The sequence below is a fragment of the Aotus nancymaae genome, unplaced genomic scaffold, assembly GCF_030222135.1.
Source record: "Aotus nancymaae isolate 86718 unplaced genomic scaffold, 86718_ANA_hifiasm-v0.15.2.pri h1tg000003l, whole genome shotgun sequence".
NCBI classification, from domain to species: domain Eukaryota; kingdom Metazoa; phylum Chordata; class Mammalia; order Primates; family Aotidae; genus Aotus; species Aotus nancymaae.
In genome coordinates, this window is record NW_026988414.1 from 72,536,606 (window position 1) to 72,564,371 (window position 27,766).

At 56.1% G+C, this 27,766-nt stretch overlaps 1 protein-coding gene across 1 annotated transcript; it reads left to right on the forward strand.

Moving 5' to 3' along the window:
- The first annotated feature begins 475 nt into the window (after positions 1-475).
- LOXL1 (lysyl oxidase like 1) lies at positions 476-27,553 on the forward strand. The gene is made up of 7 exons (XM_012475921.3): positions 476-1,914; positions 16,997-17,105; positions 20,602-20,739; positions 21,244-21,400; positions 22,005-22,100; positions 23,961-24,076; positions 27,252-27,553. The coding sequence occupies exons 1-7, from the start codon at positions 798-800 to the stop codon at positions 27,256-27,258; spliced, it is 1,740 nt and encodes a 579-aa protein (XP_012331344.2). The 5' UTR covers positions 476-797; the 3' UTR covers positions 27,259-27,553.
- The last annotated feature ends 213 nt before the right edge of the window (positions 27,554-27,766 follow it).

A 27,766-nucleotide genomic window follows, 5' to 3' on the forward strand; every position in this document is an offset into this window, starting at 1 on the left:
CACAAGTGCTATGCAGCCCAGGAACACACCCCACCCTTCAGACTGGGAAAGTAAGGCCCTAAGTTATGACACGAGGAAAAAGCTGCAGCTTCAGTGCCCTTCTATGCAGGTACAAGAGCTAAGGTGAACCTGGGTCCCGGAATTAGAGAGTGAGCAAGGTGGAGACCAGGGATACTGCGTCCAAAGCAGAGAGGAATGGGGAGGGTGGTGCTGACACCCCAACCCTTTTCTGCCTGCCAGAGCCCCCACTTACCAGGCCCGAGTCCTCAGAGGCCCCCTCCTACTCCCTGCTTGATTCTCTTCCTCAGAGGCCTGTCTGTGGCTTGGCTGGGAACTCTAGGGACAGAGGGAGCACTCCAGCTGTGGGACCGGCGCATAGCTAAAAGCCGGCGGGCCATAGGGCCCCGCGGAGGAGGCCCCAGCAGGCGGACCAGGAGGCCGAAGCCTCCCGACGCTCCCAGCCTGTTGCTTATTCATTCAGAGTGGGAAAGCGCCAGCCGAGCGGCCAGCCAGTGCGGGGCTGGCCATGTAAGGCCCACAGACGGTCCTGCCCGCCCTGTGCCCTGCGGAGAGCCTCGTGCAGCCCTGGGCATCGCCCCTGCCCTGCCCTGACCCTTTGGCCTCGAAATGCTGTCATCGGAGGAGCCGTCCCGCTCGGGACAAGGCCAGCATGGACAAAGCTAGAGCTGGAGCGAGCAAGGAGCCTTCCCGTCCTCGAGGCCGTGGGAAGAGAAGCGCGCACAGGGGGCCACTCCTGAGAGCCTCTCTGTCAACCCGGCCTCTGCTGAGGGGCCACCATGGCTCTGGCCCGAGGCAGCCGGCAGCTGGGGGCCCTGGTGTGGGGCGCCTGCCTGTGCGTGCTGGTGCACGGGCAGCAGGCGCAGCCCGGGCAGGGCTCGGACCCCGGGCGCTGGCGGCAGCTGATCCAGTGGGAGAACAACGGGCAGGTGTACAGCCTGCTGAACTCGGGCTCAGAGTACGTGCCGCCCGGGCCTCAGCGGTCTGAGAGTAGCTCCCGGGTGCTGCTGGCCGGCGCGCCCCAGGCCCAGCAGCGGCGCAGCCACGGGAGCCCCCGTCGTCGGCAGGCGCCGTCCCTGCCCCTGCCGGGGCGCGTGGGCTCGGACACCGTGCGCGGCCAGGCGCGGCACCCATTCGGCTTCGGCCAGGTGCCCGACAACTGGCGCGAGGTGGCCGTCGGGGACAGCACGGGCATGGCCCGGGCCCGCACCTCCGTCTCCCAGCAACGGCACGGGGGCTCCGCCTCCTCGGTCTCAGCCTCGGCCTTCGCCAGCACCTACCGCCAGCAGCCCTCCTACCCGCAGCAGTTCCCCTACCCGCAGGCGCCCTTCTTCAGCCAGTACGAGAACTACGACCCCGCGTCGCGGACCTACGACCAGGGTTTCGTGTACTACCGGCCCGCGGGCGGCGGCGTGGGCGCGGGGGCGGCGGCCGTGGCCTCGGCGGGGGTCATCTACCCCTACCAGCCCCGGGCGCGCTACGAGGAGTACGGCGGCGGCGAGGAGCTGCCCGAGTACCCACCGCAGGGCTTCTACCCGGCCCCGGAGAGGCCCTACGCGCCGCCGCCGCCGCCGCCGCCGCCGCCGCCCGACGGCCTGGATCGCCGCTACTCGCACAGCCTGTACAGCGAGGGCACCGCGGGCTTCGAGCAGGCCTACCCCGACCCCGGCCCCGAACCCGACGCGGCGCAGGCCTACGGCGGAGACCCGCGCCTGGGCTGGTACCCGCCCTACGCCAACCAGCCCCCCGAGGCGTACGCGCCTCCGCGCGCGCAGGAGCCGCCCTACCTGCCTGTGCGCAGCTCCGACTCTCCCCAGCCGGGTGGGGAGCGGAACGGCGCGCAGCAGGGCCGCCTCAGCGTGGGCAGCGTGTACCGGCCCAACCAGAACGGCCGCGGTGAGTACCGCCCCCGACCCCCGACGCCCCTTTGGCGGCGCGCGCCCCTGGCCGCGGGGAACTGCCCCGGGCGCCGGGCCCCTTCTCAGAACTTTCCCGGAAGCCTCCTCTGAGCTGCTAAGCGCGGAGCAGCGCCCCCTCCCGACTCCCCCGACCCAGCCAACAGCCTGGCATCTCACCTGGCACCTCACCTCCCAGCTTAAGCCGCACCCAGGCATTATCAGTGCCAGGGGTTGGCCAGGCAGGTGTGGGCTCTGATCCTGACTTTGGTGGAGGGACTAGCCTAGCTTTGGGAGGAGGCGCCTTCTGTACCTGGCTTGGGTCATCTGAGGACAAAAGGAAGGAACCCCTCATCCTGCCTCTCCCTCATTCCAATGAGGGCATCTCCTTCCCCCCTTAGAGATGCCCTATGCCAGCTCACAGGGTGAGGCAAGGAGCATCAGAAACCTGAGTCTTCAGGGCCAGAGTGGCAGTAAGGGGTGCCCTGGAGGTGTGGCAAGTTGCCCATCATTGGGCATGGTGTGAGCTTGGCCTGAGTCCGCAGGAGGTTAGAGGAGAGACGGTGCTCCAGGGGGAAGTCGGGACTCCCTCGGGGAGTCTGCAAGGCTGGGGCAAGAGAGACCCGTCAGGCACTGGCCTGGGTGCAGAGTTTCAGGGGTTATCAAAATAACGCAATAATTGAGATGAGCAATATTGAGATGTATTTTTTAAAAGTCAGAATTAATGTTAAAAAACAAAACTCTGTGATAAACGAAATATCCACATTTTTAAATAGAGTCTGTAACAGTGGTATGCCAAGCCATATTGGAGCCTGAGGCAAGCTAAAAAATCAGCAACATGGATCCTATCCTTATTTAAAATTTAGATATTTTATTAATCACAGATATTTTTCCATTAATTTTGATTTTTAAAGCTATTACGTTAAATATTATCTCAGTTACTGAGTTTTTTGGCATCCCCTAAAATTTTGCACCCCAATCCAAAAAAAAAAAAAAAGAAAGAAAAGAAAAACACCTCACTGGCCTTGTCCACTCACCCTAGTCCTGGCCCTCGGGGGGAGCCCCAGCTGTGGACAGACCTCCCTCTGGCTTTTCAGGGCATAAGGATACGTCCTCCTCTTGGGAAGGCCAAAGCCCTCTGCACATGAGGACACAGCAAAATGGCAGCTTCCACACATGCTATTAGCAGATGGGACTACTGTGACAAGGGTTGACTGGTGGGTCTGGCCGGGGCCGGACGGCCATCAGCCATTCTCTGCTGCCCTAGAATCCCCCTCCCCACTACTCTCTCCATACAGATAGCTTTTTGGTCAAGGTTTTCCACTCGATCCCGGATGCTTATGCAGTCCAACCCTACTTTGCCTCTTTCAAGCTGTTGTCAGTTTCCTCTACCCATGATTCTCTGCTCCCCATTGAGGTTGCTGTGCCTGGCCCACCAAGTAAGGGCTGAGCCCTACAGTGCCCCAAAGTGTAGGTGCTACCACCCCAGCCTCCTCCTCAGCTTCTGTCAGCAGAGGGTTGCCTTGTCTGCAGCCAAGCTGACCTCAGTGAGGGGCTGCTGCTGATGGGGTGCCTGTCTCCCTGGGTACTGCTGGAGGCCAAGACTAGGGGAGAGGAGTGTCTGCACTGGGAGCACCCACTCCCTCACATCCAAGGTGTAGCACTTGAGTTGGGTGCTGAATCCCACTTTAAGAACCTGTGAGACCTCAGGAAAAATCAGATGGCAGGTCCTTCTGTGATGTGATGAAGGATGCATCCACCTGCTGTGGTCCTTACCAGGTACTTGCGGCATCCCTGCAGAAGGGCACGTTACAGCCATGCATCAGCTGCCCTAGGGCCCCTTGGAGGATAGGATGTTTTACCTAGAGGGTGTGAAACTTTTGCAGTGGCTTTTCTTAGAATGCAAGACCTCAGCATGAGGCTCGGCCTGATAGGCCCCACCTCTGGGCAGAGAAAACCGAGCCCTCAAATGCCACAGTACTGGCAGAGGCAGGCCTGGGACTTGGCATCTGGGCTCCAAGCCAGCGGGTTTTCTGGGGCCTCTCTTTGGCCTGTTAGTTCTTAAGGAAGCCAGTTGGTTGAGAGGGGAATGGGACGGGGCGAGGCCATGTCTGGAGCCAGGGTGCTTGGTGCTTAGCAGGCCTCTAGCCACTGCCCCTGAGCCCCACAGTTCCTTTTGGGTCAGAAACATTTCTCCCCTGAAGGCAGCATCCTAGATGCCAAGCTGAGTGCGTTCACATGCATCGATTCCAGGCCTTCCCTGGGCAAGTCTAGCAGAAGGGGCATCTCAGTGCTGTGATTAGGCAAGCATTGGCGGGGCCGGGGGCTTTGGGAGCCCAGACGAGGGCCCTCCCAGTCAGGCGCTGGGGCTCAGGGAGACTTGCAGAGGAGGCAATGTCTAAGCATTGCTGCAAGGGATGGTCGTCAGTACCCTCCAAGTGCCCCTTCCCCTAATCATTGAGGGTGTGGGGTGGGAGTGTGTTTTTTGCTGGGGAGGGGGTTGCAGGCTAGTTTAGGGCTCACAAAGAGGCCAGAGAGGGAGCAGTAGTCTCCACCGTCATTGGTTCCTCCCTCCCCACCCTGCTAAGCTGGACCGTGGAAAATCCCAGCCCAGAGAAGGCCAAGCCTTGTACTTGAGATCAGACCCCCAGGCCTGGTGTGGGAGCCCAAAGCGGATTCTCTGAGACTGACTTCATTCCTCCTGGCCCCACACCCAGGGGTCTGAGGCTGGGCGCTGGCAGCCTGCATGTGTGTGTGGGCGTGGATGTGTCCTCACAACACCAAGCACATGTGAGCACCACCCACCTTCCTCCATGGGTGGGTGGTTTCTAAGCGCCTGTCCTGAGCCCAGTTTCTTCCTTGGGCACCTGTGCCCTCTTCCTTCCCACCCTGGGCACTGGGAATACCCAAGGCTTCCTGCAGTACCATTCTCTCCAACTCTGAAATGTGAAACTGAAAATAAACTGGAGGAAACAGAGGCCCAGAGAGGGTCACATACTTTGCCCGGCTCTCATAGCAAATCCTTGAAGAGAGCCCTGGAGAGTGGCCAGCTGCTTCCCAGGCCCAGCTGGGTCCCCTATGCTGTGTCGGCTCCCTCGACGTGACCTCTCCCTCTGCCCCCACCAGGCCCTCCTCTCCTGGGATCCTTGCCTCAGTTCCTGCCTCCCCACAGTTTCAGCTTCTCCGAGCTGGGGGTCTTAGTGCCACATAAGAAACCCCACAGAAGACCAAAGCTCCCCTCCCAAGGCCTTACCCTCCCACCCCCTGCCTGACTCACCAGCTCTGGCAATCCTTTGAAAGGAACATGGAACAAGCTGCCCTGGGCATCCTCCCAGGGCACCTCGGATGGCTATGCTAGCCTTGCCTGGCATGTGTCCTCTATCCCTGACCTCACATGGCCAATCAGAGGCCAGGAGGGAATTGTACCTGCCCCCTCCCCGTACCCTTGTCCCCATTCTCTCCCTCTTCAGTTTGTCCTACATGTGGGGCAGATAAACCCCAGCAGTCTGACCAGGTTACTCCTCCGCTCAAGAAGATTCTGTAGCTCCTCAGGGCCTTTGGGACAAAGCCTAGGGTCTCAGCCTAGCACTCCAGAGCTAGAGGTACCCCCTTCCTGTCCTTTCCTCCTCCTCCTTCTCTCAAGCCTCCACAGCCCCCACAGGACCAAGCTGCTCATGGGCCTAGATGTTACATCTCCCTAGACACAATGCAAGGGTGTTTCTAGGGCACCGCCTTCTCTGTCCAGCCTCCTGCACCCAAGAGGCCAGACCTGTCTGGACCCTTAGTTCCTGAGAGCAGCTCTGGCTGCCTGCTACCACCCCTCCTGCTTGAGCCCCTAGCTCACCTGGGCCTGTCCCCCTCACCACAGGCTGCCTGCCCACTTCCACCCTCCAGGTCAGCCACCTTTCCCCGCAGAGTTTGGAGTAGATGCAGGGAAGGACCAAAGCAGGGTTCACCCAGCAAGCTTCCAGAGTTAGAGCCCAGAGGCAGGGATGATAATACCAACTTGACCATTTGCTGAAGACTACTTCCTGGGCTTAGCGACCTCAATGCACAACCTCCTAGTGAGGTGCAGATTATGGTCCTCCTGGTACAGATGAGAAAACTGAGGCCTAGGGAGGTGGCACAAAAGGGTACACCCGAGCCTGACTTCAAACTGAGCCTGTGCTCTCTGCATCACAGTGAGATGACCCGGGAGGAAGCCATGCTCAACCTGCAGGTGGGGCAGGGCAGGAGGTGAGCATGGACCCCTCTGCCAGCTTTGCCACTGTGGGCCTTACCTCCGCCATCTGCATCCAGAGGGAAGAATTATGCTTGCATTTGCTGAGTGCGTTACACAACATCTTTAATTCCCAGGTCCGAGCCAGGTACTGTGATTTGTCCCGTGTTACAGATAAGGTGACAGGCTCCCTTGCTGACTTTTAGTAGTGGAACCAGCATTTGAGTCTGTGTGACTCCCTATCCTGAGTTCTTAACAACCATGCATTTAAAAAAAAAATACTTCTGTATTATTGCTTAGATCCTGTACACCTCACTTATTCACTTATTCATTTGGTCATTCATTCATTCAACAGGTATTTGACTGCTAGATTCTGGGTATTGTTTGTGACAGGCTGAGATGGGACAGTAGGTGTGGCAGACTTTGGAAGCAGAGTCTCTCCCCAGTGTGGTGTTAGGGTGTCGCCTGGTCATTATCATTACAGATTCCAGAAGGTTTGTGTAACAAACACTCTTATAGTGCATGCTAAGTGCCGGACACTGTTCCTGGAGCTTTGCAGTTGGAGTCACTTAATCCTTATAACAACCCTGGGATTGCTATCCCTATTTTGCAGATGAGGAAACTGAGGCCCTGGGAGGTTCAGTGACTTGCCCTGGAGATAGAATCACAGATCAGCATCCCTCCTTCCTTCCCTGAAGATGTCTCAGATTGTTCCTTCAGAAAGAAAAAGAGTCTTCAGGCTTAGAAAGCTGTGTCAGGTCAGACAAGCTGTGGAAACAGAGGGTTCTGGGCCCTCCTCTTGCCTCCCTGTTTCTCCTTTGAGAGTCATTAGTGTCTGGACAAACAGAGTCCCAAGCAGCCTCATCCCAGGCAGACTTCCCGTCTCCTCTCTTATCAGCCACTTGCAAGGCACCTTCTCTCCCCGCAGTCTCAAACTGGACCATCCCTGCAAGAACAGACAGCTCCTGTTTTAATGAATAATAAGAATAGCTGATAATTATTGAACAGACACTATGCCAAGCATTTTATTTGTCTCATTTCATTCCCACAACAGCCTTGTTAGATAGATAGTATTATCATCTCCATTTTATAGATGAGGAAACTGAGGCTCGGAGAAATGAAATAACTCACCCAACGTCTCAGGGTTAATGAGTGGCCACACTTAGACCTAGGCCCCGGCCTCACTCTGTTCTGTCTCTTAGGGAAGGGTGTTTTATATTCTGTGTCGCCTGTCTCAGTGTTCACTGTTCCTCTGAGGTCTAAACACCTGAAAAAACAAAATGTAGGTTATTGCCTCAAGTTTGCAGGCCCCACGGAGCTGCTGGGGATGGTGGCAGAGCAGGGTTGGGAGCCATTAGTGCCTTTATGGGCACCAGGCTACTGCTAGACTTGGCCTGGGAGTTCTGGCTTTTTGCCTTCTCTCCTTCCTCCTAACCCCAGGGGTCCCCACTGCAATGTCCTCTGGTCTCAGAAGGGGTACCCCTCCCCAGTAGCTCCCAGCCTGAGTCCGTTCTACCTCCTTTCTAAGCCAAGAACACGTGGAAGACTTCCCAGGACAGCGGCTGAAATGTGCAGGAGAGGAAGAGGGCAGGGAGGGAGCAGGGGTCCGCCCAGGCAGCCAACACCTGCTTCTAATTGCTGTGCCCGGCATTCCTGCGGAGTAGCAGTCAGGGTTGGGATGCTGGAAGGAGAGGTTCGGACTTGCCCCCTCCCCTGGCCCCTCTTAGCCACCTCCTCACCACAAGCAGCTGGACCAAGGACCTTCTTTTTGCCTGGACTCATGATCACAGGGTGAGGATTCGGTCTGGGCCCCTCTCCGCCTTGCTGATAGGCACCTCAGAAACTGGGCATTGAAGTACCACCTGGAAATGGGGAGGGGGCGTCAGAATGCCAAAGCAGGAAGGGACTCAGGATGGGAAAGCGAGGCCCCGGAGGCCTTTGCCATCCAAACCTCAGCAGACAACCCACCCTTTCCCCTGCTTGTGGGCCAGCTGGAACCACAGGTTTTCCAAGCCCAAAGCAAATCCTTCTGCAAAAGAAAGGACTTTGGGAATGGATTCCAGACCCTGCTTGACACTGAAGTCTGTGCTCACACAGGCAGTGCCACCAGACCCTTGTGGAGTATGGGCATTGGCTCATGTACTTGTCAAGGGCATACAGGTGCCAGGCCCTGAGCTGGGCATGGAGAATTCAGGGGCCATGAGCCCAGACCTCTCCCTGGCCTCACTGACATCTCAGCCTGGCAGCGAGAAAACAGGCACTTGGGGTGCAGAGTGGCCCACGCCCACGTCTGTCTTTTCCAGCTCCCGTAGCACCTGCTGTGCACCTGTGAGACCTGCACCAGAAGCTGGGCACAGGCAAAGGGCATTGCCAACTGCCCCTGCCCTCACGGGCTCTTGTCTGGCTACAGAGTGCAGATACCATCTTGTGAAGAAGTAGTCATTTGACAAATATTTATTGGATGACTTACTGTGTGCTGGGCGCTGTTCTAGAGCTGGGTATTCAGTCGTGAAAAGAGATAAAATCTTGCCTTCGTGGATCTTCTATTTTCATGTATAAACATAATAAATAGGTTAAAAAAGAAAAATCGAAGGTGCTAAGTGCTGTGGAAAAATAGAGATCGGTAAGGAGGATCGGGCATAGAGGAGAGGGACAGGTGGCAAAAGTGGTCAGTCCTCATGAAGGTGACGTTTGAGCAGAGATTTAAGGAGGCACGTGAGTGAGCTGTGGAGCCGTCTTCAAGAAAAGCATTCCAGATAGGAAGACAGCCAGTGCAAGGCCCCGAGGCAGGAGTTCCCTGGGCTCTTCAGGTGTGCTCCAGTGTGGCTAGAACAGAGTGGAGTGGAATTGGACGAGGAGAAGGGAACAGGTCAGAGAGGTATTGGGGCCCAGGCCATGGGGGGGCTTGTGGGCCGCTGTGAGGGCTTTGGTTTTTCATTTCTGTGCATCCCTTTTACTCAGGGTTTGGGTTCAGCAGAGACATGGGCCCCTGCCTGCTGTGCCGGAGTGCACAGTGGGGAGTCAGCCAGGGAAACCTAGAGGAGGAGACCAGGAAGAGTGGCAGCAATGGGGGAAGCCAGCTCGAGGGTATGTTGTTGAGATAGAGCTGAGGGGATTTCCCGCTGGCTTGGCTATGGGACGTGAAAGAAAGAGAGGTGTCAGGGATCACACAGAGGTTTACGGCTGGTGCGGCTAGAAGGAAGCAATTGCCTTAAGCTGAGATGGGAAGGCTGTCGGCAGAGTAGGTTTTATAAGAAATATAAAAATTGGCCGGGCGCGGTGGCTCACACCTGTAATCCCAGCCCTTTGGGAGGCTGAGGCGGGTGGATCACAAAGTCAGGAGATTGAGACCATCCTGGCTAATGCGGTGAAACTCCATCTTTACTAAAATACAAAAAAGTAGCTGGGCGTGGTGGCGAAGGCCTGTAATCTCAGCTACTAGGGAGGCTGAGGCAGAAGAATCACTTGAATCCGGGAGGCAGAGGTTGTGGTAAGCCGAGATTGTGCCACTGCACTCCAGTCTGGCGACAGAATGAGACTCCATCTCAAAAACAAACAAACAAAAAGAAATATAAAAATTTCAGGTCACTGTTCAGGGCGTGAGAGGGAAGGGAGGGAACCCCTGGAGTGACCGAAGCATCAGAGGAAGCTTCTAGAGGTGAGTTTGGGGGTACCAGGCAGGGCCTGCCAGGACAGGGAGGGCTGCAGGGGCAGGGGTTGGGTTCATGCTGGGAAGAAATGTGCATTAGGTGTGCAGAGAGGCAGCAGAGGCTTGGCCTCTGAGCAGGGAGCTGACTTCCCCAGTGGGTAGCATCGTCTGCCTCCCCCTCAGCCCAGGGCATCCTGGGCAGCTGGTGCAATTGAGCACACACAGATACCGTCTGTGAGTCGGGCCCTGTGCTGCTGCTGTCTCTCCCCATCGGAGGGGTGGGCAAATGAGTGCTGTAACAGGGTGCAGGGTGGTGGTGGATGGGTAGTCAGGACTGACAAGGTGGGCTTTGGAGCTGAAGAGTGCTTACCCCTGCATGGGTAGAGCTGGGATGTGTGTGTGTGTGTGTGTGCGCGCGCGCGCACGTGCGTAGCTGGGAATTCCAGGACAAGGGCACCATGGGGTCAGGGGGTAGAAAAGGTTGGGATATTGCTGCTAGAGACCTGCCTACTGACCCTTAGGGTTAAGAGTTCTGGAAGGCTAGGTAAGGCCAACCACAGAAGGCTTTAGCTGTCACTCTGAGACTTCTGGGATTGATTCTGTGGGCAATAGGGAGCCATTGAAGATTCTAGGCCTGGCTTCATGGCCGTCCTAGCTCATATGCCTGGGCTGGGATTACACCTTCCTGATGAGGCAAAGTGGAATCTGCAGCCACCTTGCCTGGCTGCTCACCAAGCAGGTGTGGCACCGCCCGGCCAGCGCTGACAAGTTAATTTCCTGATGATGAGCTAATCATTTCCTAGGGAATAGGGCAGCCAGCTCCCGCCCTGGAGGCCTCTCTGGCTCATCTTTATTCAAGGGCCTGCTCTGCAGAGCTTTCTGCTTCTCCCCCACCTAGGGGCTCCTCTGGAGTCTGGCTGCGCTAGCCAAAACATCCCGCTCAGCACATATTTCACAAGCAACTGACCGGTTCCTGCTGGACTTTGTTTATCCTCCACCCTGGGCTCAAGAGATTAGGGATCTTTTGCGTTCCGCTTTCCATCTTCTGCCCCTCATAAGCAGAGACTTGGAGAGGAAAGATTTCAGAGACAAGGTTTACTGAACCCACAAAAAAAGGGAAGCCAAGAGGGAAACAGGTGAGGTGTGGGCGAGCGATGGGAACGCAGCCACAGGCCCTCCACGCTGGGCAGCCTCCAGGAACTGCTGGGCAGGAGGGAACAGATTTCTAATGAAGCAGGAAGGATTTAGGTCAGACAGTGGGAGAATTTCCTGACTGCTAAAGTATCGTCTGTAGGGGTTGTGAGAGGTCTTGGGCTCTTGCCCAAGGCTGGGAATGAACTGAATGGCTCCTAAAAAGTATTTTAATCTCCAAGTGTTTATCGATCCATCCAACCTGTGTTGAAGGCCCAGCTAGTTCAGTCTCCCTCATCATCCAGATGAGGAAAGTGAGCCTCAGAAAGGGGACTGGGGAGACTGGACAAGATGGTGACCTCACCTCTAGAGCCTCACCGCTGAGAAGGCCCCAGCTGCATCCCACCAGGGAAGGGGCAGATGGTCGTCATCCTCTGGTTCCTGAGCGCTGGCACGGGAACTGTCAGCAGCTCCAGACCCAGCTTGAGCAGGAGGACAGAGTGGACAGGGTGGCCTTGTCCCAAGCACACGGGCCCCAAGAGTCAGTGTGACAGGTTCCTCCTGCTGTGCCCCTGCCTGCTGCCACAGAGGAAGCTCCAAAGACAGAGCCAGGATACAGAACATTGGTTCTGTCTTCTCGGCTCTGTGTCTTCACTGGCTTGGAGGGTTGAATGGGGCTGCTATAGCTGAAAGGCTTGCCCCACACCAGCGGCTGGCTGTCTCCCTGTGGAATGGCCCTGGGATCCTGTCACCTCTCACCCAGCTCCACCCCAGCCGAGCAGTCTGGCTTTGGCCATCTCTAGGGTCTTCACCACCCCATGACTCAGCATCCCAGCCATCCTGGCCCAGGCTCTGTGCAGCCTGCATCTGAGGAAGAGTGCCCACAGAGGCCAGCACAGGGCCTCAAGCCCCAAGTCAGGTGGAGGACAATTAGAAGTGGAAGGATGGAGGCTAAGAGGCCTGAAGTGGGGCTGGGAAAGCCCAAGGCCACACAGAAGGCCTATGACAGTGAAGGGTAAGAACTCAGGCTCCCGTCTCCCTCCTGGGAGCAAGAAATTGATGGCGGCCAGGGTTTCTTTGGGTAGCCTGAGCAAGCTCATCCACCCAGTCTTTGGTGATGAGACCCACCCCCAGCACACCCCCACCAGTGGTGCTGGGGGCTTGGGAGAAGACTGAGCAGGGCTGAAGGTGACCAGGGGAGCTGGATGTGTATCTTCACCAGGTCCAGGAGGGGCATGTACAGCCAGCCGCTCACTGTTGAGTGTTTGTGGAGCGTGGAGTTTGTGGAAGCGGGAGCCAGGAGGCCGGCCGGGCACAGTCACTCATGCTGTAATCCTAGCACTTTGGGAGGCCAAAATGGGCAGAACACTTGAGGTCAGGAGTTCGAGACCAGCCTGGCCAACATGGTGAAACCCTGTCTCCACTAAAAATACAAAAATTAGCCAGATGTGGTGGCGTGCACCTGTAATCCCAGCTACTAGGGAGACTGAGGCAGAAGAATTGCTGGAACCTGGGAGGTGGAGGTTGCAGTGAGCTGAGATGGTGCCACTGCCCTCCAGCCTGGGCAACAGAGCCAGACTCTGTCTCAGAATAAATAAATAGAACGAGAGGCCAGCTAGAGGGGACTTGGAGGATGCACATTGTGGAATCCTATGTGGCAGTGACAGGCAGTGAACTAGATAGACCTTAAACGTTTACACAGATCGGGCATAGTGGCTCCTGCCTGTAACCCCAGCACTTTGGGAGGCTGAGGTGGGCAGATCGCCTGAGGTCAGGAGTTCAAGACCAGCCTGGCCAACATGGTGAAACCCTGTCTCTACTAAAAATACAAAATTAGCCAGGCATGATGTCACACACCTGTGGTCCTAGCCACTCAGCAGGCTGAGGTGGGAGGATCGCTTGAAGCCGGCAGGTGGATGTTGCAGTGAGCCCAGATTGCACCACTGTACTTCAGCCTGGGCTGATGGTTCCCTTATATTTGGAGTAAGCAAAAAGACCTTCACTTGGCTGGGTGCAGTGGTTCATGCCTGCAATCCCAGGACTTTGGGAGGCTGAGGCAGGAGGATCATGAGCCCAGGAGATCGAGGCTGCAGTTAGCCATGTTCATGCCACTGCACTCCAGCCTGGGCAACAGAGCAAGACCCTGTCTCAAAGGAAAAAGAAAAGATGGAGGTGACGTGGGGAGCTAGATGTGTACCTTCACCAGGTCCAGGATCTTCCTTTAAAATGCATGCTTTCTGAGGTGAGGGCTGATCACACAGTCTGACAGTAACCGGACTTCACCCAGCCAGCATTGGCCACCCTGCCTGGAGGGCCTGTTGTACCCTACAAGCCAGAAATTGCAGACCGGCCTCCCCACTCCCACACCGATCATGTCCACCAGCCCCCAACTCAATCAACCCTTCTTTATTCCCTTCCAACATCACATAATCCCCTCGCCCCAAGCCCTGCAGAGGGGCTGAGAGCCCAAGCCTGCAGGCCTGGTTGCTGACGAAATGTCCTCTGGGAGAGCTGCCCAGAGAGGGAGGCATTGTTCCTTCCTGGAAAAACATACCAGCCGTGGGAGGGGGCCCTGCTGTTCCCTGGGACCTCGGCAAGGATCCTGAGGGTGAGGCAGGGGGGCCCAGCCTGAACTCCTGAGGCTGCTCCTTTCCAGCAGCTTCCCCCAGCTGCTGCCTCCCGTGTCACCCCCCACAGCCATGAGGGTGTGACCGAGATGGAGCACAGAGAGGGGGCCATTGGGGGAGTCACAGGGTGTAAGAAAATTACAAAATAAGGGTAAGAGTGATTCCATTTAAGTCCTAGAAAAGGCATAACTAATCTACAGTGATTAGAAGCAGGGCAGTGGCTGCCTGGGGTTGCGGAGGCTGGGAAGGGACTAGCAGGGAAGGGGCCAGAGGGTGACGGGAACAATCTTGATTGTGGAGGAAGTCACATGGCTTTATACATGTTAGAACTTACCAAGCCGTACACCTAAAGTCTGCATTTCACCGTCTATCTATTATAACTCAAAAAAGTTTGTTTTTATAAAAAGAGTGACAGGAGGAGTCTTGGAGGGCAAGGAGACCTAGGATCTCCTCCTGGGGCACCCCAGCTCCCTGTGTGACTGTGCGCAGATTTATGGACCTCTCTGAGCCTCAGTTTCCTCGGATGTTTCCAAAGGCATTGTGTGCCCTGGTTTCCTGGGGGGCGGGACATGGAGCACACTTGGGGGTGCCTGGAACAGTCATTAAGGAAGCTCTTTTGACAGAGGCTGAGGGCTTTGGGCCAGCCAGTCACCCCCAAAGCAAAAGTAGCTCCACTGAGGGCGAGGAGGACTCAGGCCCTGCCCGAAGAACGCCATCTGGAGGGGAGGAGGCACGCACAGGTTAATACGGTGAAATCTAAGTGTAGATCATCTCTATAGATGGGGTAGTGAGCTAGGAGAAGTGTGTAGCCTGAGATGGCGTTGCAATCAGGGGAGACTTCCCACAACAAGAGGCACCTGCCTGAGCCTGAGATCCCTCAATAAGAGGAAGATGGTCATCTGTGGCAAGGCTCAAGGCTCAGATTGTGAACGGCAGCCACAAGCTATATGTCCTTAGTCTGTCTTCCAAATCTCCAGGCGTAGTACTCTACAAATGCCCCTCCTCCGTAACTCTTGCACTTATAAACGTACCCCACTCAGTTTTAATCATAAAGCCGTGATGATATCACAGCAGTTTATTTTTCCTTTAGCTGAAGAGCTTTAGTCCGTCTTCGGAATACACAGAAATGAGACTGAGATTCAGAATTGCTGATAGGCATCAGACCTCAGTCTGTGACCAGGATCAGGGCTCAGTGTGTGACCAGCGTCGGAGCTCAGACTGTGATCAGGAACAGGGCTCGGTGTATGATCAGGGTCAAGGCTCGGGGTGTGCCCAGGGCCAAGGTTCAGTGTGTGACCAAGGTCAGGGCTTAATGTGACCAGGGTCAGAGATCAGTCTGTGACCAAGGTCAGGGTGCAACTGTGATCAGGCACAGGTCTTGGTGTGTGTACATAGTCAGGGCTGGGAGAGGCCAGGAGCAGCACAGGAGCAGCACTGGCCCTCGCTGGCCCCACCTGGCCCCACCTGGCCTCTTCCTCCCTGCTTCTCTAACTTCCCTGGGCTGCGTAGCCAGCTCATGAAATAGCCTAGAGAGGAAGGCTCAGGCCAGAATAGCTTTGTGGAGCCATCTGTGCAGTGTTTCTTGAAACCAGGCCTGGGGTGGGGGCAGCAAGCTGTCTGATGTAAAATGCTGGGTCCCCTGAGACTTAACGCCCAGCCACCCTACCCTGTACACAGCTGAGGGAAAGGCACTGGGTGATGGGGATGGGGCCCATCCCTCTCGTCCTCACCCCTCCCCCAGACCTGGAAGTCACAGAGGCTTCCAGGGTCCAGAGAGTGAGAACCAGCTCCCAGCTGGCTTGAGGGTCTATGGGTCCCTTGAGAAATGACTGCAAACATTCCTAGGGACTCAAGTAACAGGGCCTAGGCTGGCCAAGAAGTCCCCCACCAGCCAGGAGCCACCTCATCCTTACCCACCCTTGCACTCCAAGCTTCCTCTTCATTCCAGGTAGGTGAGATCACCCTGGCTGCCGGGACCAGGCTCCCTCATGAGGCCCAGGCCCCAGAGAAAGCAAAGCTAGGGTCTGGGAACTCAGGATGGTGTGGGGTGGGGACATGCAGGCAGACTCTCTGCCAAAGGCGTAGAAGCCAGCCTTCCCCTCCTCGGCCTCATCTTCCAGACCTAAAAGCTGATGAGAGGGGCTTGGCAGCAGGAAAGGGGTGGAAAACCCCTCCACGGGACTCAAGTCCTCTCACCTTGCCCGTTCCCACCCTTCCTGAATCCCTCAAGAGCAGAGGTCTTGAAAGACACTAAGAGGAGCTTACAGCCTCATCACTTACCTGACAGAATCCCTGAGGCCAGAGAGGAGGGGGAATTAGAGGCCCCAAGACCACTCCCCTTTAAGTCAGTGGCTGGGCTGGGATAGAGCTCAGGGCTCTGGAGTACCCCTGCCCACACCTGCCCCAGCCTGCACCCCCTCACCCCAACATTAGGGTCACTCCTTCATTCCAATGCAGGATGGAGTCTGGACACCTAAGTCTGGTTTCTGCTTATTCCTAGTAACTCTTGCTCACCTTGCCCAGGGAGGAAGGTGGAATGGGAAGGAACAGGATGCACAGGCTCTGGGCTCTGGGCCATCCTGGGGAACAGGGGACCACAGGGACTGGGGCAGCCTCCAGACTTCCCCTGGGTGCTTGACCCTGGGCCTTGCAGGGGAGGGAGCCAGAACCTCCCTCAGGTTGGTGGCAGGAGGTTGCAGACAGGGGAGGATGTGGTCAGGTCTAGGGGGCTGATGGCAGGAAGTGGTGGCAGGTGTTGGGGGGGTACAGGGAGGAGTGGCTGTGCCAGGCAGGAAGGAATCCTGAGAAGGTCAGGCTGGGTGCACAGGCTGAGAATCCTGCCCTGTCAGCAGCCTGCTCTGGGGAAGTGTTTTCCTTCTAGCCCATCCCTTCCTGCCCACCCAGACCTCCTGCCAGCCAGCATCCACCTGGCTCTGCCCATGAGCCTTCAGGGACACACTCCAGGCCAGAAGCCCAGGGCTCTCTTGGTGGTTCACAAAGAATGCTGACTGCAGGATGAGAGGAACGGAGGGTGTCTGGGGGCTGGTGTCCAGAGGCCTGGGGAGTAAGGACTTGAGGGAGTGCCTCCGTCAGGAAATTACATGGTTCACTCAGTCCTGCCTCCAGGCCTTTGTTCATGCTGTTCCCTTGCTGAGGACACCCGTTCCTGCTCTCTGGTTCTCTCAATCCCACCCTGTCTCCCAGATCTTGTTCACGTCCCACCTTTTCCAGGGGGTCTCAGTAGCTCTCACACCACAGAGCTCGAGATGCAAGCTCTTGCTTCCTCACTTCCCTAACCCCACACCTGAGCCCAAGACCCAAGACCCAAGGAGAATGGCAAAGGGTTTTGGGTTATGGGAGGATGTCTGGGGTGGGAGGGGGTCTCTGGGCATTAGCAGTGGCCAACCTGATGCTCTCAATGTCATGCTCTTCCTCCCCCCACCCACTGCCAATCCAGGTCTCCCCGACTTGGTCCCAGACCCCAACTATGTGCAAGCATCCACTTATGTGCAGAGAGCCCACCTGTACTCCTTGCGCTGTGCTGCGGAGGAGAAGTGTCTGGCCAGGTAAGTCGCTGAGGCAGAAGTGGAGAGTGTTGGGGGAGTCCCTGGGAGTCACCCAGAACCAGGCCTAGCTGTGGCTGCCAGCTAGGCTGTCTGCAAGCTGATGACCCTGGCCAAGTGCCCGAGCCTCCTAGGACCCTGACCTCTTCATGTGTGAGCCTTGCCTGCCCCGAGGGAGTCAGGAGGGGAGGGGAGCAAGTGCGGTCCAGCATTTCTGTGTACTGTTCCTCATTCTACAAGGAACTTCACTTTCACTGTGGTTCTTCCTCTCCGCACGAGCCCTGTAGGTATGGGTTGCCCCCTCAGGAAACTGAGGAGCAATGAAAGGAACCTAACCTCTTGGATCTGAGCTGCTTAATGAGAAGGTTCCTCTTGGGAGCCCAGGCTTCCAGTGCTCATACAGGGAGCCAGGGAAGTTCTATAGGGTAGGTGTAACTGCAGGGTAGAGGCCAGGACTGTGGAGCCACGTCCACAGAGGACAGCTGTGGCTTTGGCTGGCCCAGGCTGCCTCTGCCTCGTCACAGCAGGGGCAGTGAGCCCGGGGGACAAGGAAGCTTCAGTTAGATGTTGCACTGGAAAGAGGATAAGGAGACCTGTTTCCGTGAACCCGGAAGGTGAGCACAGCTGACTTGCCGTTATTCATGGGTGATCCTGCCTCTCGCAGTGTTTGCTTCTAATTTATTAGCAGTTCATATTCTGCTGAAATACAAGTGCTTTGGGGATACATCCCCGGGCTAAAATAATCAGTTAAGATTATGTTATCTGCTGCTTTTGTTAATATCCCTCTATGTTGAAAGCACCTCTTTTTCTTAGTTACGTGCTTTTTGGACATTTGAACTCTCTGCTTAGTTTGACTTTTTACTATCTAGGAAACTCTTCGGAATCTCCACATTTTCTCACTCCTAGAACTTCTAGTTAACGAGTTCACTGCCATTATAAGTAGCTAACCATAAACTCTTATCTGTCTGTAACAAGATAAAGAGCTTGCACCAGAATGTAACTCAACTCACTCCTTCATTGAGAAAGTCTAGCTTTAAAAAAAAACAGTGTCTGCTGAACTAAGCAGAGTGATGAGTAATGTCATCAATGTACATTCTGGTGCACGCTCCCGATCCTGTCCCAGACTGGCATCAGTGTTGGACCTGCCCCTGGTCCGGGGACCACCACTCAGCCAGCCTGTCCAGGGTAGGTCTTCTCTTGTTTCAATTGTCCTGGGGAAAAGAGCATAATGGTCCTACTGGAGTTCCAGCAATGAGGAACTTAGAGCCTCCATGGCAGCCCTTCCAGTCTTAAGAGAATTAACTCAAAGCTAAACTATTAATATCACTGCTTCTTCATGGAGGATCCCGAGTGCCCGGACCTGCACTCGCAGCTGGGGAGAGGAGGCAGCCTGTCCTCTGTCCTGGAGGGCCTCCTGGTACACCTGGAGAGAGCAGCCCTCACCCGTACCCCAGTGACAGAACCAAGACACGAGTGGGACAGGAGCCAGAAGGAGTGGTTCACAGGCCAGTGCTGCTGGAGTTCAGAGGAGGGAGGGGTCAGCAAGGGCCGAGGCCTCAGAGGAGGTCGGCACAGGAGTACAGACCTAGAGAACCCTGCAGAACTGGAGCCCTGGGGCGGGAGGGCCCTCTGAGATCATTTCAAGTATGGGCGGCGGGCTGGTGCCAGTTCACACGCTGCAGGCAGAACCCAGAGAAGGAAGGGGACCGGTTCCAAGTCTCACCGCCAGTTTGTGGCCAAGCTGGGCCTAGAACCTAGACCCTTATGGTTTCCCACGGTGTGCTGAGCCGAACAGAAGGGCAGGATTTAACTGAACAGAGGGAAGGAGGATGTTTTGTTTCAACCCAGACATAGACAGATTCCAAGCCTCCCCCAGACGAGGCTGAGGGCCTTTCATCCTGGCAGACAGTCTGAGCCGCCTGTTGTCCAGACGTTCTCTCAAAGAGAGCGCTAATCCCTACCACTGGCCACCGCTCCTTTCTGGCCTTAGGAACGGACCTTAATGAGAGCCAGGGAAGAGCCCCTGAGGCCAGCAGAGTTAGCTGTCAGCTGTCAGCTGAAGAGGGGAGGGGTCTTCAGCCACCCCTTCCTGTTCCTACCATACACATGTGTGCGTGTGTGTATGCGTGCGTGTGTGTATGCGTGCATGTGTGTATGTATGCGTGCATGTGTGTATGCATGCGTGTGTGTCTCCCCTCAGTGCAGCCCCTCACTCCTCTCTCCGCCCTTTTCCTTTTGTGGCAAGGCCTGCCTCAGTTGGAAATCTGGAGTCAGCAGGTGAATTGGGAGCAGGCGACTCATACCAGACCCAGGCTCCCTGAATGGAAAAGGGCAGGTTGCCAGCCAGAAGCCATGCAATCAGGGAGAGGTGGCCCGGTCATAGCCAACCCAGAGCAAGATGCAGGTGGTATCAGGCTGTGCCACAGTCAGCGCCATCAGAGCTCACAGGCAGTCTGAATCCTCTAAATAAAGCAATCAGGGCAGACTTCCTGGAGGCGGGGACTTTTGAGTTGACCCTAGGAGGCTGGGTGAGCTTTGGAATTCTGGGTCAAGCAAACAGCATGGGCAAAAGTATGGGTCAGGGAAAAAGTTGAGCCTGTTTGGAAAATAGGCTTTGAAGCAGGCACCCAGGGTATGTGGGGCAGTGGAAGAGCAGATGGGACTAGAAGAGTAAAGAGGCTTTGACCAGAGGATCTCAAGTCTGTTTTTCAGGCCCACACCCAAGACATGGCATACTTTGGTCACCAGTTAGGGCTCTGTCTGGAGGAGGGAAGACTTATCAGAAGCTCTGGGATAGGACTTCTTTTTCTTTTTCGTTTAGAATGGGGGTCTCACCGTTGCCCAGAGTGCAGCAGCACAGTCACAGCTCACTGCAGCCTCGAACTCCTGGGCTCAAGGGATCATCAGCCTCCCAGCAGCTGGGACTACAGGCATAAGCCACCTTACCCAGCTAATTTTTTAGTTTTTTTAAATTTCTTTAATTAAATTAATTTTTTAATTGTAATTTCTCACTATGTTGCCCAGGCTGGTCTCAAACTATTGGCCTCAAGTGATCCTCCCGCCTGGACCTCCCAAAGCTCTGTAATTACAGGCATGAGCCAAAGTGCCTGGCCCCCCGACTCCCCAGGTAGGGCTGTTTTTCAGAGGTTTCTACAGGCTCCTGCACCCAGGGGCTGACCCCAGCTGAGTCACCTGCAGGTATCAGGGACGCTGCCATGCCTGGTACCACTTTAGAAAGATGCTGTTGGCAGCTGCCGGCCACATGGTGGAGGCCAGAAAGGAAGGGACAGCCATGATTTCACAGGGTCGGAAGACAGAGGAAGAGGCCTGGGCCTCCGCCACAGTTCGAGGAGTCAGAGGAAAAGATCTTCAGGGACAAGGGGATAGGGATGCAGGACCAGTGGCCAAGGGCTGGGGGTGGGGCTGAGGGGGCCCATGCTGGGTTCTGGTGTCACTGTGCCCCAACCCCCCTCTTCACCCCCCCACCCCATCCCTGCAGCACAGCCTATGCCCCTGAGGCCACCGACTACGATGTGCGGGTGCTGCTGCGCTTCCCCCAGCGCGTGAAGAACCAGGGCACGGCGGACTTCCTCCCCAACCGGCCACGGCACACCTGGGAGTGGCACAGTTGCCACCAGTGAGTGCAGAGGGGCTGGGCCGTCCTCTTCCCCTTCTCCTCTGGGCCAGGGACCTTGGTGCCGAGCTCCGCTCCCACCACGCGTACTCTGGGAGACACAGGTCCTGGATTAGAGGGCCCGGGGAGGTGTTATCTGCCAACTCTGGCTACCGGGACAAGAGTTTTTCAGAGAAGCCTTAACCAAAGCTAGGCTGGAAGATGGACATAGGAGGACTGGCCTCGATAAGGGATGGACATGTTTAGAATACAGGGCATCGCCCAGTGAGGCCAGTACAGGTGGGAGCCCAAAAAGGAAGTGAGGAGTCCAGAGGAGGCACTGTCCTGGAGCGACCCAGCTAGGTGGGGGGCACAGAGGGCCCACCCTGCGGGACTCAGGGGACAGAAGAGCCCAGACCAGTCAAGAGGCTGCGTCACAGCAGGATCACCTTGAGCCCGTCTCAGGATGGGGACAGGATGAGAGGCCCAGGGAAGACTAGGCCCTCTTCTTCTCTCCTCTGCCCCTAGACATTACCACAGCATGGATGAGTTCAGCCATTATGACCTACTGGATGCAGCCACAGGCAAGAAGGTGGCCGAGGGCCACAAGGCCAGTTTCTGCCTGGAGGACAGCACCTGTGACTTCGGCAACCTCAAGCGCTATGCGTGCACCTCTCACACCCAGGTTTGGCTGGAGAGACAGGGTTTGGGGCACAGGAGGATGAGGAACGGGGAGGCAAAGAGCAAGACCTGCTGAGGCCGGCTGGTGACCGGCTCGTGCCAAGGCTTCCGGCCACTCAGCTCTGCTCACAGTGAGGGTCTTCTGACCAGTCCTCAGGCCCCACAGTGCCCTGCGGGGACTGCTCCCTCTCTGCCCAAGCCCCTTCCCATGTTATTCCCAGGCGATCTGCTCATGGAGAGAAGACACATTGCAGCAAAGTCCGGAGAGCAACACGCCCCATTGGCCTATTCACCCACCCATGTCCCTCTTTCCATCAGCCAGTCTAAACATCCACACACTGTCCATCTGTCCTGTCTCTTTATCATTCTGCTATCCACCTCGCCCAAGCCTCCCTGCACCTCCATCTCATCCCTCCCACCTGGCGATTAGATAGCGCTGTTTTTCCTCTGGTCCATCTAGACAGTGGCTCTAGGAAGGAGTGGACGCACCTGGGCCAGGGTCAGGGGAGAAACCCAGGGGAAGGTGGGCCCGAAACTCCTAAAAGTCAGCATAGGGTGGCTCTGGGGACCCAGCAGCATCACAGCCTCTCCTCCTGTCCCTTTCCCAGGGCCTGAGCCCAGGCTGCTATGACACCTACAATGCAGACATCGACTGCCAGTGGATTGACATCACCGATGTGCAGCCTGGGAACTACATCCTCAAGGTGGGCCTCTGGGTCTGGGGCTTTCCCTCCAACCTGATGTTCATGTCCAATGTCCTCCCATTCCTGAAAGAAGCATCCGCCTCTGGGCCTGTTCCCTTCTCCCCAGCTGCTGAGCAGAGGCAGCATCCGAGGCATCCCTTGAGGTTTAGGCTTCCTAGGTAAAGGCTTAGGTCTCAGGCTGACATAGCCTCTCTTTCCATGAAGAACCCAGGGGACCTTTGCCACCGCTGTGGTAATGCTAGAGGCAGTGTCCCTAAGTGACAGAGGACCAGAGAGAACAAGGAAGACTTAGAGAGCCATGTGGTCCATCTTCCTGCCTTCAGACAGGGCAGACTTTGTATCATTTGGGAGACAGATGAGAGGCCCTCAGCTCCTCCCAAGGACCCCTGCAAAGCCAAGGGCTCCTGTGACAAAGACCCTTTTAGCCTGAACCCCTCCTGCTCTAGTGGACACTCACACCACCACCTCTTCCCTTGGTTGGGGGGAAAGTAGAAAAGCATGTTAACAACACACAGCCAGACTTGGTGTGTGCGTGTAAGCCAGGCTGTCCTGGGCTCACCTGGGGAAGCTGTGTCTCGGCCTCCTGCACACAGGTATAAAATGAGTGGGGATCACTCCACCAGTTCTGGACCCACGCAGAAGCAGAAAGGCAGCTCAGTGAAGGAAGATCAGTGAAGCTAGTTTGCAGGCAGAGGCCTTCCCTGCAGACAGTCAGCTGGTGGAGAGATGCATTCAGCAGCGATTCTCTGCAGTTCCTTCCTGAGTGCTCCTCAGCAGCCTCCAGGCTTGCTCCCCCAGGGCCTGGGGTTGTCCAGTATATTTGTTCTTTTTTTTTGAGACGGAGTTTCGCTCTTGTTACCCAGGCTGGAGTGCAATGGCTCGATCTCGGCTCACCGCAACCTCTGCCTCCTGGGTTCAGGCAATTCTTCTGCCTCAGCCTCCTGAGTAGCTGGGATTACAGGCACGCGCCACCGTGCCCAGCTAATTTTTTGTATTTTTAGTAGAGGCGGGGTTTCACCGTGTTGACCAGGATGGTCTCGATCTCATGACCTCGTGATCCACCCGCCTCGGCCTCCCAAAGTGCTGGGATTACACAGTATATTTGTTCTTTTCCTCATTCATCCACTTACCAAACACGTAGGAAGTCCCCTCTCAGTTCTAGGCACTGGACACACAAACCTCATAAGTAACACAGTTCACAGTCCCTGCCCTTTGGGAGCATACCAGGATTTGAAAGTCGCGTCCCTACATCTGTTCTTAAATGTTCTGCAAATAAAGCTGGCCCTACCCCAGTTAATCCAACATTTAAAAGTATTGTATCCCAACAGCTCCTTTTCAGACAAAAGGCACGGATCATACTCGGGCTATCATCTCAGTGAACGTTGGGCACTGCGCTCCAGAGCAGGGGAGCTGACAGGCCCTCGGTGGATCACCTAGACAGGGATGCATAGTGAACAACTTTGAGCCTCAGAGACGGGGAAGCCAGGTGTTGAATCCCTGCTCAGCTCCTCATTACTGCATTCCCAGGGGCAGGATCTAACGTCTCTGGCCCCAGATGCCCCATGCAGGTCTCACCTGGCACAGGCTCTAGCTCTAGGGAAACATCCCATCTCCTGATAAGGGGGATCAAATGATGTCTTCTTGGACTACCAGCTGCCTCTTCATTCCCCTCTGTGTCTCTCTAGCAGTGTGTGTTTCCATGTCTCCTGGCCTTACAGGGTCTCTCTCCATCTCCCTGTCTCCCTGTCTCTGTCACCTCTGTGTCTGTCTGTCTGCCTCTTCACCACCTTCTCTGGTGAGCAGGTGAGGTACAGCCCCCCTGACCACACTCCCTTTCTCTCTGTTTCCCTTCTTCCTCAGGTGCACGTGAACCCAAAATATATTGTTTTGGAGTCTGACTTCACCAACAATGTGGTGAGATGCAACATTCACTACACAGGCCGCTACGTTTCTGCAACAAACTGCAAAATTGTCCAGTAAGTGCTTGCCCACCGGCCTTCCTGGCCCTGGCCCTTTCCTGCCTGGGGAGCAGGCAAGGCCACCTGAAGTACCTAAGATACCTGCACTTTAGGTCACCCTGATGGCCGAACGCAGCTGCAGCGGGGCCCAGCAGAAAGAGCCTTGATCCGTGCCAGCCACAAGCTGAGTGTTCTCGGTGGGGCTCAGGCTGTAGGGTGTTGATCTGGGGCTGCCTCCTCTGGCTCCCTGAGCTGTCCCAAGTGAAAACCAGCAGAAGGCAGAGCCGTTCAGTACAAGGTCATGAGCTCCACTGTCCCAGTTCCAAAGCTTCCTCGCTCTGTGACGTTGGGTGACTCACTGCACTTCCCTGAGCTCCTTTTCTCAACTGTAGAATAGGGATTTCCACACAGGCCGAGGATGAGGGTCTACGGGCCTGATAGCTGCATGTTCAGCAGCCCAGCACACAGTGGCACACAGTCAACAGCAGCTGTGACCATTAGTGTCCTTACCAAGTGGATTGGATTAAACAATCACAGATTAGAAGTGATTCTGGTTAAAAGCAGCCATCTTCAATCCTTAGGCCCTCCTGTTGCAGAAGAAGTCCATAAAACCTGGACTTGGGATTTTGGCAAATGGCTGCTGGGCAGAGTCCTCAGTCTTTCTCCTGATGCCCCACATGAAGTACTTTGCAGAGGGACCTCCTGCTTATAAGCTCACAAGGAAACCCCACCACACTCCATGTGAATTTAAAATGTTTAATCAGATCAAAGCAACTCTTTTCTATTAAAAAAAAAAAAAAAAAAGGTAGTCCTAAAGCTTTCAGCTTTAGTTCATCAGCTGGGAGGAAAGTGGTCGAGATCCCAAGGCCCAGAGAGGCATCTTTCCCTAAATGGGAATGCTTATTAATGAATGGCAGGTATGAGAGATTAAGCCTGTGACTGTGGTCAGGGTGCAGTGTATGGCCAGGATCAGGGCTCAGTCTATGACAAGGGTCAGGGCTCAGTGTGTGGTGGCCAGGGGCAGGGCCCACCATGTGGGCTCAGGCTCGGGACTTGGTCTGTGACCAGGCTATGGTCAGGCTCAGGGCTTGGTCTGTGACCAGGCTCAGGGCTCAGTCTATGGTCAGGCTCAGGGCTCAGTCTGTGACCAGGCTCAGAGCTCAGTCTATGGTCAGGCTCAGGGTTCAATCTGTGACCAGGCTCAGAGCTCAGTGTATGGTCAGGCTCAGGGCTCAGTCTGTGACCAGGCTCAGGGCTCCATCTATGGTCAGGCTCAGGGCTCAGTCTGTGACCAGGTTCAGGGCTCAGTGTATGGTCAGGCTCAGGGTTCAGTGTGTGACCAGGCTCAGGGCTCAGTCTGTGACCAGGCTCAGAGCTCCGTCTATGGTTAGGCTCAGGGCTCAGTGTGTGGCTAGAGTCAGGGTTCAATCTGTGACCAGGCTCAGAGCTTGGTCTGTGACCAGGCTCAGGGCTCAGTCTATGGCCAGGCTCAGGGCTCAGTCTATGGCCAGGCTCAGGGCTCAATCTGTGTCCAGGGTCAGGGCCCAGTGTGTGACCAGGGTCAGGGCTCAATCTGTGTCCAGGGTCAGGGCTCAGTGTGTGTTCAGGATCAGGGCTCAGTCTGTGTCCAGACTCAGGGCTCAATCTGTGTCCAGGGTCAGAGCTCAGTCTGTGGCCAGGCTCAGGGCTTGGTCTGTGGCTAGGCTCAGGGCTTGATCTGTCACCAGGCTCAGGGCTCAGTCTGTGTCCAGGGTGAGGGCTCGGTCTGTGACTGTGACCAGAGTCAGGGCTCAATGTGTGTCCGTGTCCAGGGTCAGGGCTCGGTCTGTGACTGTGACCAGAGTCAGGGCTCAGTGTGTGTCCAGGGTCAGGGCTCAGTCTGTGTCCAGGGTCAGGACTTAGTGTGTGTCCAGGATCAGGGCTCAGTCTGTGACCAGGGTCAAGGCTCATCTGTGTCCAGGGTCAGGGCTCAGTGTGTGTCCAGGATCAGGGCTCAGTCTGTGACCAGGGTCAGGGCCCAGTGTGTGTTTTGGATCAGGGCTTAGTCTGTGACCAGGGTCAAGGCTCAGTCTATGTCTAGGGTCAGGGCCCAGTGTGTGTCCAGGATCAGGGCTCAGTCTGTGACGAGGGTCAGGGCTGTCTGTTACCAGGGCCAGGCTCATTTAGAGACAGCCCCCTCACACGTGGCTGCTACCACTAACCTGACTGTTCACAGCATGCTGCCACCACATCATGAATATTAAAAATGGGAACAGCAGCATCTAGTTCAGTGCAGAGATTAGGTTCCTCATGAGTAGAAAGAGGTCAGAATTCCCCAGGGCACACAGCATGTTTGGAAGGACGGATCCCTGTCCCATCACTGGCAGTTTGGCTCTTTAGCAGGCCTGGGCTCCCAGCACATTCCTGCTTCTCAGGGCCTGTCTTAGCCATTCAAGACCCAGGGGTCACCTAAGTGGTAGAAGCCATTCTAGGGAAGGAGGAGAAAGGAAGAATGGGGTACCCAGGAAGCAAAAGAGGCTGCAGGGGACTCAAGGAGGCAGGGAGTCCCGCCTGCTGCTGGGAAGGAGGTATGGGAACAGAAACAGCGTTCCTTGTCCCAGGCGCCCGGAGCTGCCAGGAGGGCTCTCAGCAGGGCAGATGGAGAAGCAGCCTGGAAGACCCTCCCAGCTCCCCGGGGGCCTGTGGGCAGCAGGGGAGGCCAAAGTCCTTCCTTCCAACAGCTCTTTACATAAGTGCTTGGAAAGGCCGGGTCTTATTAGAGCGTCTCCGTCTCTATGACCCTGACCGCAGGCAGGCGGCTGGGCCAGCGTGCACAGGAAGCCGGACAGAGCGTTCCCAGAAAGGCCACGGGACTGACGCCTGTGGGTTTCCATCGTGTTTCTGGAGGAAAAGGGAGGCTTAAAAAAAAAAAGTACTGAGTTAGAAAAAACAAGAAAGTATTTCCAGACAGTAGCAGCTCTGCTAATGGCCTAGAAAACAAGCTGGGACTGGGGCATGGGGAGGGAACGTGCTGAGACTGTGCCCTGGGTGGGTGGGAGTCCGTCAAACCCCGCCTTTTGGAGCTGGGCTGAGGGGGTCGGCCCTTTCTCTTGAGGGAAATGGATCTGGGCTGTGGGAGGGAAGTCCTGGCTGAGGAGGCCACAGGGGTGCTACCTTGCAGACCTTCACTGACCCACTGTCTTTCCTTCCTCAGATCCTGATCTCCGGGAGGGACAGAAGGCCAATCTCTCCCCTTCCAAAGCGGCCCTGCTCCCCCAGCAGCCTCCCACCCGCCAAGGGGCCCGGCCCCCAACCCACAGGCAGGGGCATCCCTCCCTGCCGGCCTCAGGGAGCGAACGTGGATGGAAACCACAGGGATTCCGGATGCCAGAACCCACTTTATACTTCACTTTTCTCTACTACGTCGTTGTGTTGGTGGTTTTTATTTTTTATATGTTGGCCATACCACAGAGCTAGATTGCCCAGGTCTGGGCTGAATAAAACAAGGTTTTTCTACTCTGTGGCTCTGCATGTGGCCTGCTGGCTGGCCAGCCACGGCTAGTTTGGGCTTGGGGGATGTCCTTGGGCGTCATCCTTCCCCTCGCCTGATGTGGAAAGGGCAGCCACCACCCGGTCAGGACCGCAGTGACTTTGAGGGCCCCGAGCCCATCGTGGAAACCCTTGGGGTGGAGCCCTTGGCCAAGCCCGTTGTATGGGAAGAGGACCACA

What these genes read in the sequence shown, in the direction of transcription:
- LOXL1 (XM_012475921.3), top strand. Translation starts at nt 798, where the DNA reads ATGGCTCTGGCCCGAGGCAGCCGGCAGCTGGGGGCCCTGGTGTGGGGC. An exon ending in GCCCAACCAGAACGGCCGCG is followed by an intron (nt 1,915 to 16,996) that starts GTGAGTACCGCC and finishes CTGCCAATCCAG; the next exon opens with GTCTCCCCGACTTGGTCCCA. An exon ending in GAGGAGAAGTGTCTGGCCAG is followed by an intron (nt 17,106 to 20,601) that starts GTAAGTCGCTGA and finishes CCATCCCTGCAG; the next exon opens with CACAGCCTATGCCCCTGAGG.